The sequence below is a fragment of the Corythoichthys intestinalis genome, chromosome 21 (genome assembly GCF_030265065.1).
Source record: "Corythoichthys intestinalis isolate RoL2023-P3 chromosome 21, ASM3026506v1, whole genome shotgun sequence".
Lineage (NCBI taxonomy): Eukaryota > Metazoa > Chordata > Actinopteri > Syngnathiformes > Syngnathidae > Corythoichthys > Corythoichthys intestinalis.
The window spans coordinates 7,492,790-7,509,344 of record NC_080415.1 but is presented as its reverse complement, the minus strand read 5'-3'; the positions used below and the strand labels follow the sequence as shown (position 1 = coordinate 7,509,344).

Sequence of the window (16,555 nt, the reverse complement as noted above, 5' to 3'; positions counted from 1 at the left end):
ATCCCAACCGTGAAACATGGAGGAAGAAACATCATTTTTTTGGGGCTGCTTCTCTGCCAAGGGTACAGGACGACTGCACCGTATTGAGGGGAGGATGGATGGGGCTATGTATCGCCAGATCTTGGCTGACAACCTCCTTCCTTCAGTGAGAGCCCTGAAGATGGGTCGTGGCTGGGTCTTCCAGCATGACAACCCAAAGCACACAGCCAAGGCAACTAAAGAGTGGCTCCGTAAGAAGCATCTTAATGTCCTGGAGTGGCCTCGCCAGTCACCAGATCTGAACCCAATAGAAAATCTATGGAGGGAGCTGAAAGTCCGTGTTGCCCGGCAACAGCCCCGAAACCTGAAGGCTCTGGAGAAGATCTACATGGAGGAGTGGGCCAAAATCCCTGCTGCAGTGTGTGCAAACCTTGTCAAGGACTACAGGAAACGTTTGGTATCTGTAATAGCAGACAAAGGTTTCTGTACCAAATATTAAGTTCGATTTTTGTGATGTATCAAATATTTATTTCATGCAATTAAATGCAAATTTATTATTTAAAAATCATACAACGTGATTTTCTGTTTTTTTGTATTAGATTCCGTCCCTCACAGTTGAAGAGAACTTAAGATACAAATTACAGACCTCTACATGTTTTGCAAGTGGGAAAACGAGCAAAATCGGCAGTGTATCAAATACTTGTTCTCCCCACTGTATATTTAAGGTTTAGATTTAAGATGTAGATTTAACATTTAGATTAAGGATTTAGATTTAAGCTGTATGTAAGATTTAGATTTGTATTTAAGATTTAAATTAAATATTTAGTTCTGGATTTAAACATTTAAGTTTGATACTTATGATTTTAAATATTCAGGTTGCTAAAAATTGTAAATGTGCACACAAAAAAAAGTGACAAATTTTCACACCACATGTTAAACACTGTGGCGCTAAATGTGAGAAAATGTTGACATTTTCAGCACGTGCGGCTTTACAAACGACGAGTAAGAGCGTTTCTTCACAAATCTACTTAAGTAAAAAGTATTGCTTAGTAAAATTAGTCTTTATATTTTTCTCAAAACGTTATGGAAGTAAATGTAACAGAGTCAATATAACGTGTTACTACCCACCCCAGATAATTACAGACAAAGCGCATCCCTAGAAAGCTCAATAAGGGATGCGTACTTTTGTTTCTGACTACCAGACGATTCAGTTTTCAAGGGGACCGTTGGCAACTCTAGTATCGGAACAACTCCATCGCCCGATACCACAATCAACCGCCATGAAATCATGCACAAGTTTGACAAAAGAATTACCAAACAGTACAAACATATTTTATTGTACAATTAATTTATTGGCAAAAAAACAGTCAGACCACCAAAATAACTTAAAAAAACAACTGAAAATGGAGCAACAGTTATTTTTGCTTTCTCTCAGCAAGCACCAAAACTTTTTAACAAGAGAAAAAACAAAAAAAGTGGTCAAAGATTTGAATACTTAACAAATATTTAAATAAGTCTTCCTTCCAGTCGCTTAGTTTTTTTGGGAGCGGAAATAACAATAAACAAAAACATTTTTTGTTGTTGTTCAGTTGCCATGGGTTTTGTACAGTGACTATGTTTACATCTATATTTCATGTACATGAAGCATTTCTTCCAAAAAAAAAAAAAAAAAAAAAGTATAATATACTCCCAGGGCAAAAAAAATGAATGACTGTCTGCAGTGTTGTTTTGCATCACCGTATATTTAATACAAAACCAAACAAGTTTATCTAATAATTCTGGTAGCTTCAAGTTTTATTTCCAAAAAAATAAAATTAAATAATATATCTATATATAAAAGACAACTTTTTCCTCCGTTTTTTTCCCCTCTTTTTCTTATAAAATAAGTCTCAAGATATATTGCCACCTGGTTCCCTCCCCATTACCCAGCAACCTTTGAATGAAAAATAGTGATCATGTGACTGTCGCGTCTTCGTAAAAAGCTAATTAACCACTTCTGAAATATTTCGGGTCGAATGAGCGTTTCGCATCCGACTGGTGGGATTGTTCACGTGTGCGACTAATAAACGATACATCGGAAACTTGTAGCCAACCTTTTTGAAATAAAGAAAAATCTGAATACTGTACAACACTCGCGGAGTACTTGTGTGTTCCGAGTTTTTTTTTTAAATACACACAGCAAATATCCAATCTAAAGAGGGGAAAGTTTGAATGTTTTAAACTATATACATAGTAATTTTTTTAACATCTTTCATTTTCATTATAAAATACAGTATTATCTAAATTAACTTTTTTTTTTTACAGTACTGACAGTGAACTCAACTTTATGGCTGAGAGCAAGTTGGTGAGGAGCCATTTTGCAAACATCAGCCCAAAATAATAACAAGGTGGGGCCGTTCTTATCTCACAACTCAAGTGAGAGTGGAAAATATATGTACACAATTTCAAATGAATCACAGCTGCAACTTGACAGCTCAATCCGCCTTGCTCGCCAGCTCTTTGGAAGGTGGGGGAGGAGCTTCGGATTTAAATCGTCCTAAAACCGCCTCCCCGTCTGTGTTCTTTTACATGAGAAGGGGGAGAATGTAAAAATCATGAAAAACAGCTGAAATGTACAGAGCACCTAAAGGGACATCGACAGAAATAAAATAAATTTAAACCATCTGGTGCGCACCAGAAAGTTCCTTTTTATAGGCCAAAAACTGCATTTGCGCATCGGACACCAGCCGTTTCGGCCTGCTAAAAATGACACTACAAGATTTAGCTGAGCTGTACTTCAATCTTGGACTCAACTATAAAGACTTCAGAAAACTGCATTACTTAGTGTGCACTAGAAACAATCTGGTGCGCACCAGTTTCTAGTACGCACCACATACCATCTGCCGCACACCAGTTTCTAGTCCGCACCACATACCATCTGCAACAGTTAGTTTCTGGCGTGCACCACAAACTATCTGGCATGCTCCAGAGTTTCTACTGCGCACAACATACTATCTGGTGTCCATTAGATTGTTACTGGTGCGTACCGCATACCATCTGGCGCACACCACATACTATATGGCACGCACCAGAATTTCTAGTGCGCACCACGTACCATATGGTGCACACCATACAGATATTGCGCACCACATACTATCCGTGTCCGCTAGATTGTCACTGGTGCGCACCAGTTAAGTTTCTAGTGGGCATCACATACTATATCATGCGCACCAGAATTTCTAGTGCGCACCACATACCATATGGTGCACACCAGACAGATATGTGCACCACTTACTACCCGTGTCCACTACATTGTCACTGGTGCGCACCAGTTAAGTTTCTAGTGCGCATCACATACTATATCATGCGCACCAGAATTTCTAGTGCGCATCACATACTATATCATGCGCACCAGAATTTCTAGTGCGCACCACATACCATATGGTGGATACTAAACAGTTTCTACTGTGCACCACATACTATCTGGTGTCCACAAGAATGTTACTGGTGCGCACCAGTTAGTTTGTAGTGCGCACCATATACTTTCTGGTGCGCACCAGTTTCTAGTGTGAACTACATAGCATCTGCTGCGCACCATACTATCTGGCGCAAACCACATACTATCTGCCGTGCACCAAATACCATTGGTGCACACCAGACAGTTTCTATTGCACACCCCTTACTATTTGGTGTCTACTAGAATGTTACTGGTGCACACCATTTAGTTTCTAGTGCGCACCACATAGCATATGGTGCACAGCAGACAGTTTCTATTGCACACAAAATACTATCTGGTGTCCACTAGATTGTTACTGGTGCGCACCAGTTAAGTTTCTAGTGCGCACCGGTTTCTAGTGCACACTACATACCATCTGCCGCGCACCAAATATGATATGGTGTACACCAAACAGTTTGTATTGCACACCCCATATTAACTGGTATCCACTAGAATGTTACTGGTGCACACCATTTGGTTTCTAGTGCACAACACACACCATGTGGTGCACACCAGACAGTTTGTATTGCACACTACATACTATCTGGTGTCCACCTGATTGTTACTGGTGCACACCAGTTAGTTTCTAGTGCACACCACATACTATCAGATGTGCACCAGTTTCTAGTGCGCACTACATACCATCTGGCACGCACCAAATACTAACTGGTGCCCACCAATTTCTAGTGCGGACCACGTACCATCCTCTGCGCAACAGTTTCTAGTGTGCACTACATACCATCTGGCGCGCACCAGAATTTAAAGTGCGCACCACATACCATATGGTGCACACCAGATAGTCTCTATTGCGCACAACATACTATCTGGTGTCCACTAGATTGTTACTGGTGCGCACCAGTTAGCTTCTCGTGCACACCACATACTATCTGGTGTGCACCAGATGGTTTGAATTTATTTTACGTCTATTGATGTCCTTTTAGGGGCTCCACAGAAATGCAAAATGTTTTGAGGCTTGTCTTACGATCCTATGACACGGAAAAACAAGGTCAAAATTCAGAAACAAAGCTGCAAAAAAAAGATACAATCATGACTGGGTATTTGAGGAGGAAAACAAACCATTTTTTCTTTTTTTAGAAAAGGAAAAAAAAAAATACAGCGTGTCAACTCAATTTTCCGCCACATTTAAAATAGTAAAAATAGTCTTTAAAAAGGCAAAAAATTCTCAGTCCCCAAAAATATTGTTTCATAGACTACAGAAGAAAAGATCTTCAACCTGAAACGTTGCCCTTCCACCATTTTGTACACAGTTGGCAAAAATAGATATATATATTAACAGCAATAACTTACCATTGTTTTTAATTTATTCATTTGTCTTCTAGGATTTTCGGCTGCAGATCTCCCATAGGAAGCTTGAGTTCGTTTTTCTACATCGCAAAAATATTTAAATAAAAAAATGAAAAATCCTCAGTTTCAGACTGCCTTTTCCTCCACTGGCAGCTTGCCGCGGAGACGCGCGTGCTACACCAGGTCCAAACTGTTGTGGCTAAGCTCCTGGTTGGTATTATTGTTGTTGTTATTCGGGGCTAACAAGTCTGACGGCGCGCCTTGACCCGCGTGCATGGCCGCCATGCCGCTTAGCTGAGAAATGATGGCGTTCTGGTCCGAGCTAAATTGTCCGGGATCTACGGGACCGGCCGGTTGCTGCGGAGGCGCCATGTTAGGGTGGTGTTGGCCAATGTGGGCCTGGTGGGGCGAACCGGTTTGTGTCTGCGGGGAGATGCGGTGGGGCGAGGGCTGCGGCTGGGACGACGACTGCGTGCGGGGGGACGGGCTGGATCGGGGCGGCTGCGATTGCGGCCGCGGCGACGGTTGCGGCGACCTCACCTGGTTGCCCAGAGAAGCTGCCGGGCCCAGGCCGCCTTGGCCTTGGAGGTGGGGGTGTGGGGACTGGGCCATCTGCTGCTGCGGACTCATGGGACTGCTGTGCTGTGCTGGAGAACCCCCGCTCAAGTGCTGCTGCTGGAGCAGCCTCTGATGTATGTTCTGGTGGATCATCGCTTGGTTGGTCGGGGGCAGCGGAGGTCCGCCTTGCTGTTGCTGCCCCGGTTGGAGCGTTGCGGCCCCTGGCGTGCCACCACCCGGTCCCCCGTCTTGGCCTTGGGGACCTCCCATAGAATTTTGCGGCTGTTGTTGGTGCATTTGCATTTGATGCAACCTTTGTTGGAGCGCGGCAGCTGCTTGGGAAGGGTTACCCGGGTAGCCTTGCCCAGGACCACCCTGAGGACCACCTTGCTGTTGCTGTCCCGGACCCCTCACACCTCCTCCAGGCTGGGGTTGGGAGGAAGGGGGCATTCCCGGCTGACCTTGGCCGGGCTGCATGAAGCCCTGTTGTCCTTGCTGGAACTGCCCGTGGTTTGCCATTTGCTGCTGCTGCTGTTGATGTTGTTGTTGTCTTCTCAACAACAGTTCTCTGAAATGTGGCGTCATGTTAGACAAGCTGTTTTGTTGGCCTGCTTGCATTGCTCCCTGTTGCTGTTGCAGGACCGCCATTTGCTGTTGCTGGAGGTTTCCAGGCAACATTGGCCGTTGTTGCTGCTGGAGCTGTTGAAGCTGAGCCATGGTGGTCACGGTTCCCCCAGCCGCCCCCTGAGGCAAGCTCATTCCCGGTTGCCCCGCTTGGTTGACATTTATCTGCTGGCCGTCCATGCCGGTCAACGGGTTAGGCCCGGGCCCTCCTCCTCCCCCGATGCCAGGTAGTCCGCCGGCAGGCCCTTGAAACCTCACGCCTCCAGGACCTTGCGGAGGACCCCCTTGTACTCCGGGACCACTTTGTCCGCCCTGGTACTTGGCCGCTCTCTGCCTGATGAAAGCCGCCATGAGCGTCGGGTTGGAGCGAAGGATGTTGAGGACCTGCTGCTGTTGGAGGGGTGAGCTTGGGGAGCGCAGGGTTCTTAGGAGATCCTGGAGCGCCCCCTGTGGCAAGTTTCCAGGACCTCCCGCGCCAGCCATTTGGGGAACTCCCCCCGCCCCTGCAGACATCACCTGCATCAGCCCGCGGTTTCCTTGCTGAGCTTGTTGCTGGTTGAGTTGCTGCTGCTGGGCCACCGCCGTCTGCTGCTGCGCAGTCATGTGACCCATCATTGCGGACCGCTGTTGTGGGTTCATTCCCGGTCCGCCGGGGCCCCACTGCTGGTTGGGCTGTTGTAGTTGTCCGCCGCCTCCCGACTGGAGGTGCTGCTGAACTTGAGGGGGCAACTGAGACTGGGGGCCACCTTGCTGCATGCCGGCGAGCATTCCCTGCTGCTGAGGGTCTAACATAGTCCGGCCCACCATTCCTTGAGCCTGGGGGGGTATTCCCTGAGGTCCCATGTGTGGCATGCCCATCTGCGCTGGGTTGTTCTGGTGGTGAGGATGTTGAGGCATCATCCCTCCTTGCCCTAAACCTCGAATCTGAGCCTGGGCCTGAGCCATCTGCCTCTGGGTTTCCGCCAGCCGTTGGATTTTTAGCGCCGTTTCTACAGCTGCCAAAGGGGGCCCTTGCTGTTGACCTTGAACAGGCATGGACCCTTGAACCTGGTTAGGTTGTTGTTGCTGTTGAGGTGGCGTCGCTGGGCCGAGTCCAGGTTTGCCCAGTGACTGATGTAGAGGAGAGGCTCCCGGCGGTCTCGGGTTGTATGGCGGTAGCGCGCCTGCGTGCTGCTGCATTTGCTGGACACTGGGGGGCTGCTGCTGCTGCTGCTGTTGGAGCTGAGGCACCATCTGCTGCTGGGGGGAGTTCATCACCCCGCCTCCGCCCATTGACTGGAACTGATGGTGCAGATGATGCTGGGGAGGTATGGCGCCGCCTTGCTGCTGAACCTGCTGTTGCTGTGTAGGCGTGGCGCCCATCGCACCCACTCCGACTCCCTGCTGCTGAGGAAGCGCCAGCATGTTTCCCTGGGTGGGGGTCTGCGGCGTAGGAGGCTGCGTCCCGACAGACGTGGGCGTACCGGGACCGGTCGCTCCGTTGTTGTTGGCTCCCGGTGACGGCAGGCCATTGCCCCCCACGGCACCTCCCGGAGCCGGTTTCCCAACTCTCTGCGTAGTGGCCATTCTCCTTCTTAGCATCTGGGCCTGCTGGAGCCTGTGCTGCAGCTGCTGCTGACAGAGCTTGTGCTTGATGTTCAGGCAGAATGGCACCGGGCACTTGTTCTCCTGACAGTGCTTGGCGTGGTAGCAACACAGTGCGATGAGCTGCTTGCAGATTGGGCAGCCGCCGTTGGTTTTTCTCTTGCAGCCTTTGGTGTGCTGGACGACGCGCTTCATCTTCTGGCAGGACGGCAGAGAGCAGTTAGCGTTTCTGCACTGGCAGGCATGAACCAGTGACTGGATGCAGCGCTGGATGCTGAGGCGACGCGAGTCTCCCGGGCTCTGAGTGGCGGCGCCGGTCTGGTTGCTGCTCTCATCATCCAAACCGAGCCCTAACTTCTCCATCTTGTGCTCGTGGCCCTTAGTGTTGTAGCACGTGATGCAAAGGTCATAGTCCTGTGAGAGAGGTGACCATCGAGCAATTATTTTTGATTGAATTAGTTCATTTATTGAATTTTTCTAAATATAAAGCAAAAGCACGAATGATACATAGATCTAATTTAAAGTGAATTCAACTGCAATTGGTGTCCACCTGCCCTCGTTTCTTCGCCAATTTAGTCGATTAAGGGGGCTTTCGCGTTAGACCAATAGGACCAGGGTACGGTTGGAGAGCTACCTCGAAACAACACTTGCAAATGACTTGTTGAAAAGGTTCAGCATTCACACTGTGCTAACCGAACTTTTCAAATAGCATAACGTGGACGAAAGGTGCACTCTTTTATTGGACTAACAAAAGACGATATACCTCCCTCCTGGGAGGGGAGGGAACGTGGAAAGTCACAGCGTCGTGCTGTGATGATGCACATAATGCAACATAGCATTATTTTTACATGTTACACTGTATGGTGGCGTGGTACACCAAGCCACACAGGCGGGCAATCGCTCTCACTTTCGTGACTTTTTGGACTGTCTAATTGTCACCACTTCCAAGAAAGCGCGACTCACGAAACAGCCGCCGTCAAAGGCTACGCAGATCTCAGCTTCAGTCACTCACACGATACGTTCAGCAACAGCATGCAAAGCACATCCGCCACATTACAACCACATTCTGTCCATCAAATGAATCTGCTTAGTGCAGCACAACAACATGGCCAGGGTTCGTCTGTCATCTTGCTATTGTAATTTTGAATAGCGTGCGCGCTGAACTTCCGCTTCTAAGAAAGCCCTGCATGTACCATCAGAGCTTGGAGCATCACAGCTCCACCCTGTAACGCTGCAAATAAAGTAGCAAAAGCGCACCCTGCTCCGGTTGGATTCATAAGCGAAGCACTTAAAGTAATGCTGCAACAATTAATCGATTAACTCGGTTATTAGATTAGAAAAAAGCTTCAAATCCGATTTTGCTGCTTTGAGAAATTGTTTAATTAGACTGACATTGTAATGGTTTATTTTGAAAGGGTTGCATTTAGTTTTATTGATTTGGGTAGATACACTGCACTCTAGTGGCAAGAGTGACTATGCCATAACATAAGGTATGTTTGTGTTTGAACTAGGGGTGTAACGGCACGCAAAAATCTCGGTTCGGTACGTACCTCGGTTTTGAGGTCACGGTTCGGTTCATTTTCGGTACAGTAAGAAAAAGAAAAGCAAAATATAAATGTGCTAGTTGTTTATTACACACCTGTGTGCTTTCAACAATAGGAACATTAGCCTATACAAAGCTAGAATTCTACTCAAAAAGTAGCGGGTATTTAAAGATAATCCAACAACAATTTGCCTTTCAGACCCCGCGTATTGGTCAGCTTTCTTTCTGAAAGAAAGAAAAAAAAGTCCTGTGCTAAAGAGAAAAGCAACCCCAATGACAAAGATTTTAACATGTATTTTACAAATGAAATGCCTCCATGAATCAGGTTTTTTTTCTTATGGACGGTTTTCAAAAGCTTTATTGGTGGATTTTCTCTAGTTAAAGCGCCACACAGAAATTTAATTGGGTAAGCAGGATCTGTGTATTATTATTTAATTACAGTTGTTTTAGCTCATTTCAATTTATTTTATTTAAATGGGCTATTATTTATTTTTATGTGTTTATATTTTACAAATGTGATGTAGTATTCATTTATATTGTATATTTTATGTTGTATAACTTTAGTTCCTATGTGAATATTAGTTCCTACTTGTTTTGTTGTGGTAGGAGGGTTTTGTATTGAACACGGGGCCGTGTTGGCTATTATTATAGCAGAGAAGACAGCAGTAAATCAACAAAGACAAGTCAACTGTGCCCCGATCTACCACTCAAGAGATCTGATGGACTCAAAAAGTGGGTTACGATTGCATATTAGTTTGAAAATCGACCGGATCCACCATATTTTTACACGAGTGACTTCCGGTCTGACCAATCCTAGCTACCGGTAGTAGTATTGACGCAAGGGGGTCGCGTCTCGCATCAAATAATAAACTCTGCCGTTCTTTATGCGTGCGTCGTGTGGAGCCGCTTCTGGGACGCGTCTAACACGCGCCCGCACTGCGACTGGTGTGCATTGGCTGATTGACTTTAACGCCCGCGTTTTACTACATTCTCGCGGCAGCCATGTTGTCGCGCCGTTGACGTTTCTGGGTTATACTGTCCTACCGTGGTGGTCCTCATTATAGTAGAGTAATATAATCTACACAAAGAAACTGTAACCCGATTGACTCACAGCCTCAAAAAGTAAGGGTTACATTATGTCAAACTCGTTCGGTACGCCGCCGTTTCGAACCGAGCACCACATACCGAAACGGTTCAATACAAATACATGTACCGTTACACCTTTAGTTTGAGCTAATCTGTTTATGCATTCGTTATTTAGTTTAGAAGTATATTTAGCTGTTTTTTTCTGGGAACATGGGCTTGAACAATTTGTTAAGAGCATTGCAAAAAAAAAACTAGCATTTAAGCTAGCGGACGTTTGCTATGCAAGTTAGCCAATTGTTCTTTTGTTGTTTTAAAGCTTAATTTATTCATTTGTTTTTTGTAAATGCATTAATTGCATTTGTAAAATGAAAGTGCAATTGTGCATAGACTGAAGAATCGCTCAGGAATTTCATTTTGTATTCGCATTTAATGCTCTTTTGAAAATGTAATCTTAGCAAGCCAACATAAATATTTTTGCTTGTTCTACTTTTTTTATATTTCCTGAAATTCTGCAATTTACCTTAATAATCGATAGCTGTAGCCCTAGTTCTTTACGGCGTTTGTTTGGCCCGAATCGTCGCATCCTAGTAGAGCTGAAACGATTGCTCAAATGTTTTGAGTAACTCGATTTTAAAAACTGATTGAGGATTTTTTTTTTTTTTTACGAAGAAGTTTTATCCGATTCCTCGATAAGAACAATTGAATTTTCAGCAGAATATTCGATTACTAAAATATTCAATAGCTGCAGACCTAGGTTAAAGCAGACCGAAACCCAAGATTTTTGAGCGTACCAGAGTTCGTTTTATTTGGTCCGAACTCGAATGCGTGTTCACATTTACAAAACGAAGCTGACAATCTGAGAAAAAGAACTCTGGTCCGTTTAAAATGGACTAAACAGTGCTAGTGTGAAGCTTCCTATGAGATTCGATAAGGAAAACATACAAACTTCTAAAACTAGTGGTGTCATTTAACGTCGACTGGGCCAAGGACATCTTCAGACGAATTAAATTCAATGTAGATGAAAACTATTTCTTCCAAATAATACAAAACACAAGAAAAAAAAAGCCCTTTCCGTATCTCACCTCACACACGGTACAGTGGAAACGAGTCTCCACGTGGTGTTTGCAAAGATTGCACGTGTAGACAAAGCGATCTTGACTTTGGTTATGCAACTCCACCAACATGCACATGGAGCTCCACATAGACCTCCTCAACGAGCTGAACTCAAGGTGTTTATCCCGGGCCAACGTCAGGAAAGCGTCGCGACCGTCCATGAGGTCGCAGGCCATCAGGGGATCGGGGTCAACAATGGGGGGAAGCGCATTGGCCATCGGTCCCGCAATCAGCCGGATCACAAAAAACACCTGTGACAAAACACGAAAACATAAGAACCGCGCATTAAGCAGTAATTTACCTGAAACCCACACGACCATTTTGGAGTGAATAGAAGAGCTGGGCAATACACATTCAAAATAAAATGTCTGAAAACGATTCGTTACTTCTAGGGATGTCCTGATCCGATCACGTGAATGGAAATCATGACGATCACGCCCTTTTTCAGAGGATTGGAATCAGTTGAAAAGGATCAGGTTAATTTGAAAAATTAGTTTTTTCTGCCCCATGCTCATGCAGTCTCTCACCCTCCCTCCTGTCGTTTTTCTTGCTCACCAGTGCAGTTGGTGTTTGGTACCTAAAGTCAACTGACAGTTTTTTAGCTTTGATCTAGCGAGACAAAGGCTCGGTAGCTCTATGATCAACAAAGGCATAATTGTGTTTATTATTTTTAGTCAACCTTTATTGTCGAGAGGCTGTTCTCAGCAGTGGGAGCGTCAAAGTGTGGGGTAATTTAAGTTGACTCACTCAAAGAAGCATTTCCAGTTTTTCTCATTTGCTTTGGTACGTTTCTCGGATTAGAATTGAAATTCTCAAAACTACTTGTTCAATCCTCACAACATCGTATCACTCGAGCACATCAAAAAAGCAGTTTCTCATTTCTTTGAGCATGTTGCAGATGTTTTTGTGCATCCATGCAAATGATTTTATACAATTTTCTGCCGTTTCCTACATTATCAGTTGCATCTGTCATGATGGTCAAAATGGATGATCATGGGTCTCTATTGAATAGTCTCACCGCCAACAACATTTAGTCAATACTTAATTGCATAAGTCTTTACATGCAAAATGGACGAACATGTTGTCAGAGTATGTCAACATGTGTGCGCTTATTTCTAACCATTTTTATTACCGTAATTTCCCGAATATAAGGCACACCCGTGTATAATGCGCACCCCAAATTTACTTGTAAAGTTTAGGGAAAATTATTGTACCTGTTTATAACGCGCACTCTAATTTTAGCACCAATAAATAGAAGAATATAAGAAAACAGAGCTCGTGTACAGATACAGACATGTCATTTTACTGACTGGTGAAACACAGCAAAAGCATAGCACATTGGTAGTTCAAAACATTACCATAAACTGACAATATTTACGGTAATAATATGATTTGACAACTTCTCCAACTTACCAGAATCTAAGAGAAAACAAAACAGATGTGACTTTTCTTTAAAAGGCTGCTGTATAACCTGCTCGTTTCATCATGATGAATAAATGTTTCTTCCATGGATTGATACGGTAAAATGAAAGTGAGAACGTAAGTCAGAAATCCGTGAGAGCTCATCGCTGTCAACATGACAGTAACAATAGGAACTATTGTTATTTGGGTTTGAGTTTCCCGAGGGACAGATATAGTTGACGGACACAAAAAGTCTGTGTGCTTACGTTTGTTATGGTCAGAGTTGCGGCGCTGCAACAAACATTGACTCAAATGAGTTCAAGAAACTAAATTCGGTGCATTATGAAGAGTGAAAAAAGCAGAATTTAACACAGACGAAATCATTCAGACGATCAGAGTGAAGTATTACCGAAACAAAATGGTAACATCACGTACCGTAATGGTCGGCAACGGGTCGCCGCATACGTTTCTTCAACACAACGTGGCCGTGTCAATTAAAAAAAACAAAAAAAATCGGCTTATATATATATATGTAATATATACAGTATATATTTCTGTCTCCATCCATGTACCCGTTTATAATGCGCACCATGATTTTAAAAGTTGATTTTGGGGAAAAAAGTGTGCGTTATATTCGGGAAATCACAGTACTTATTTTACGTAACTTATTTTAACCTGCCAAAATGTGTGATGGTTTGGGAAAATGTGGATTTCTACTACTCCAACATAATCAGGGAATGGTGTGCAACCCACAACAGAATGGTAATGGAGTTACTACCACCATACTCCCAATTCTTCAATCCCATAGAAGAATTTTTCTTTCACATGGAGATGGCAAGTGCATGATCACCAGCCTCACGCTCAGATGACTCTTCTGGATGCCATGAATGCAGCATGCAGTGACATCACAGCAGATGCCTGCAGAGGCTAAATAAGACATTCAAGATGATTCTTTACACGCTGTATAGCAAGAGAGGACATCCACTATCACGTGGATGAAAATTTGTGGCCCAACAGGCAGGAATGTCAAGATGTTTAGGAAGAATGCGGGGAAAAATCCCGACATGTAGCACTCAAAGTTTAGTTGTGCAGGTTGTCTTATGTTCACGTTTCCAATTTTGCTTTTGTTTTTTTCTTTGTGATAACCAGTGCTGTCTTTTACTTTTTGTATCGCAGTGACATGGTCTGTCAAGAAATTGTAAAAACAGTAAAAGTGTAATCTGAATCTTGTCCAGTGTCTTGCAATCCATCTCACACACAAAGGTGTAACTTGTAATTTTCATCAAAACTTACATACACCATCTTCAGCATCAGAGCCTTCCACCAGAGTAACTGTTCAATTGAGAGCCTGACTAAGCAATTTGACTGTCTTGTCTGCATACAATGAAACAAGGACTTGTCATTCTGACAGCAGTGACATGTTCATTGACACAGAAATTTTATTTTGAGCGATAGACTAAGTATTTTGCACAAAAAAATGGCTTTTGCGGGTAATCTATATTGTTTTGCTACTTGTGCGACATGTGATGATTGAACAAGTAGTTTCGAGATTTTCAGTTCTGAGTACGTACCGAAGCAATTGAGAAAACTGTAATAAAGACATTTTTCTACGTTATTCTTATTTAAAAATAAGCATGTGTTTTCTCCAGGTTCCTGCCACATCCTAAAAAAAAAATGTGCATGGTATTCTGATTGCACACCCAGAATTGTCTGAAGGTGTCTGCGTGTGCGTGAATGGTTGACTGGCAACCTGTTCTGGGTGTACCCTGCCTTCTGCCTGGGGTTAGCTGTGGTTGGATCCAGCACCCCTGAGTTCCCTTGTGAGGATTGGCTGTTCAGAAGATGAACGAATTATACGACTGTTATGGAGAGTGATTAAAAGTATGGTGTTAAAGGTGATGCAAAGAAAAATGAGTGTGCACCTACATTTTGTGCTGGTGCACCAGGGCAACCAATACAAAAAGGGTGGACCCTTGGCAATATACAGTATATCACAATGTTAGTTTTTTTCCCAATATCGTTCAGGGCTAATTTATATTCTTTTTTACTTTTTGAGAGGTAAAAAGTAAAAAAAAAATAATAAGAAGAAATACAATGGCATTGCCAAAAGATACACAGAATATACTACTGTAATTCCCGGACTACAAGCTGCTAATTTTTTCCCTCATTTTGGATCCTGCGGCATGTGCAATGATGCGGCCAATTTGTGCATTTTTCTGACGGCCGCCAGGAGTGCTCGAGCATGGAATGTGGGAGTGAGACATGTGTAATACAAGTGTCGAGAAACACACTAGTTTGCACTATTACCGGTGGTTTAACTTTGTACGTTGTGCTTTAATAGAGGTTACGGACCCTCGTCTTTGTGTATGAGTAGAATTGGCAGATCTGCATCATGGAAAACGCTAGAAAAAATTAAACTGGCCATCCGAGTTGTATGGGAAGTTTTGAAGACTCGTGTCGAGAGATCGTTTGCCAAGACTCGCCTCATGCGAAGAGCAGCTATTGCACAGGTATGCCGGGGGAGCCTGGCAGCGTGAAAGAAAGAAGTCCGCCATCACCAATGGGTTTCAAGGGGCCAGTCTGCTGCGTGACGAGGAGGACGGCACGGGCTCAGGAGTGAATTTGCCTCATTATGGGAGACATTGAAGGCGACAGCGAAGAAGAGACTGAGTAGGTGCGTGGCGTGTGTATCTGAGCGTCTTCATATCCGACACCGAGGGTGAAGACTTCCATGGTTTGAGTGCACAGGAGGAAGATGAAGATTGCCAACAAGGACTTTTATGTTTTTAATAACCAGCCCAATTACTGCTGTACCGCCGTGCTGATGCTATGTAACTTCCGTGTATTTCTTTGTCAATATCTCATGTTACTAAGTGGACACACATGGCTTATAGGCAGGAGAGGCTTATGTATGTACAAAATGTTTTTTCCTTTTAAAATGCACTGGGTGAGGCCTGTAATAAGGGGCGGCCAATAGTCCAGAAATTACGGTAGTATGTTTTATACCTCAAAACACTTCTGGAAAAAGTACTGGAAGTACTGTAAAAAGTACAGTACTGTAACATGTTTGGAGCTTTTCTTTAAATTTAAAAAAAAAAAAAAAAAAAAAAAAGTTTTTTTTTTTTTTTAAATCAGATCGGGACTCAGGTAACTGACTCGGGCGCAAAAATATGTGATTGGGACATCCCTAGTTACTTCAATTTATTTATTTATTTATTTATAATTTGTATCGAGAAAAATAAAGCACATGACAGAAGGAAAAATACATCTTTGAAATAGTAACAATAATTATAAAAGATATTTTTTAAAATCTAGACTGATAAAGTAATAAATCAAATTAATTATATCTCTTTACCTCTTTGTGTTTTTCCATAGTGGCATACAGTTTCTGTGAAAGGTCATTGGAAACGTTGGGCATCCCCGGCTTCTTCTTATTGGCTCGGCTCAGGCTGCTCTTGTTCTTACTAGTCTTCTTGTTGTTCTTCTTCTTGGCATTCTTACTGTCACCTTTACTGTCCTGTGCACAAAAGAAAAGATGATGCGGGAGATTTGAACAGCAACAACAAAACAGAGCTCATTCACTTACATCTATACTCTCATTGGAAGTGCTGTTCTCCTCCCTCTTTCTCTCCTCCTCCTCCTGCTCCAACTCCTTGATGCTCTCTTCCAACACATTGGGCCAAAAGTCACCTTCAAAATAAGGCAACTCATTGGCGCTGGTCAACCGATCTTCTGTCGCCTGCTTGAAGATGTCCTGTAGGAGAAGAACAAGAGATGCTAACAGTCAACCATTGCCATCATTACACATTTAATTAAGTAATTGATAACAAAACGTTCCTTCACTTGCCATCAAAGTCAGCCAATTCCAAATGATCTGATTACCGTAA

The 16,555-nt window shown here is 43.7% G+C and overlaps 1 protein-coding gene across 2 annotated transcripts in view; it reads right to left on the bottom strand.

Annotated features, from left to right (window-relative positions):
- Positions 1-602: 602 nt before the first annotated feature.
- ep300a (E1A binding protein p300 a) overlaps positions 603-16,555 on the bottom strand; it is an 80,463-nt gene continuing 64,510 nt past the window's right edge. For both annotated transcript variants that reach the window (XM_057826658.1, XM_057826660.1), the window contains exons 28-31: positions 16,255-16,422; positions 16,024-16,185; positions 11,237-11,518; positions 603-7,939 (exon numbers count right to left, since the gene is read on the bottom strand). In XM_057826658.1, the coding sequence (XP_057682641.1) occupies positions 4,934-7,939; positions 11,237-11,518; positions 16,024-16,185; positions 16,255-16,422 (3,618 nt within the window). In that variant the 3' untranslated portion in view covers positions 603-4,933. The remainder of the gene's footprint in view (positions 7,940-11,236; positions 11,519-16,023; positions 16,186-16,254; positions 16,423-16,555) is intronic.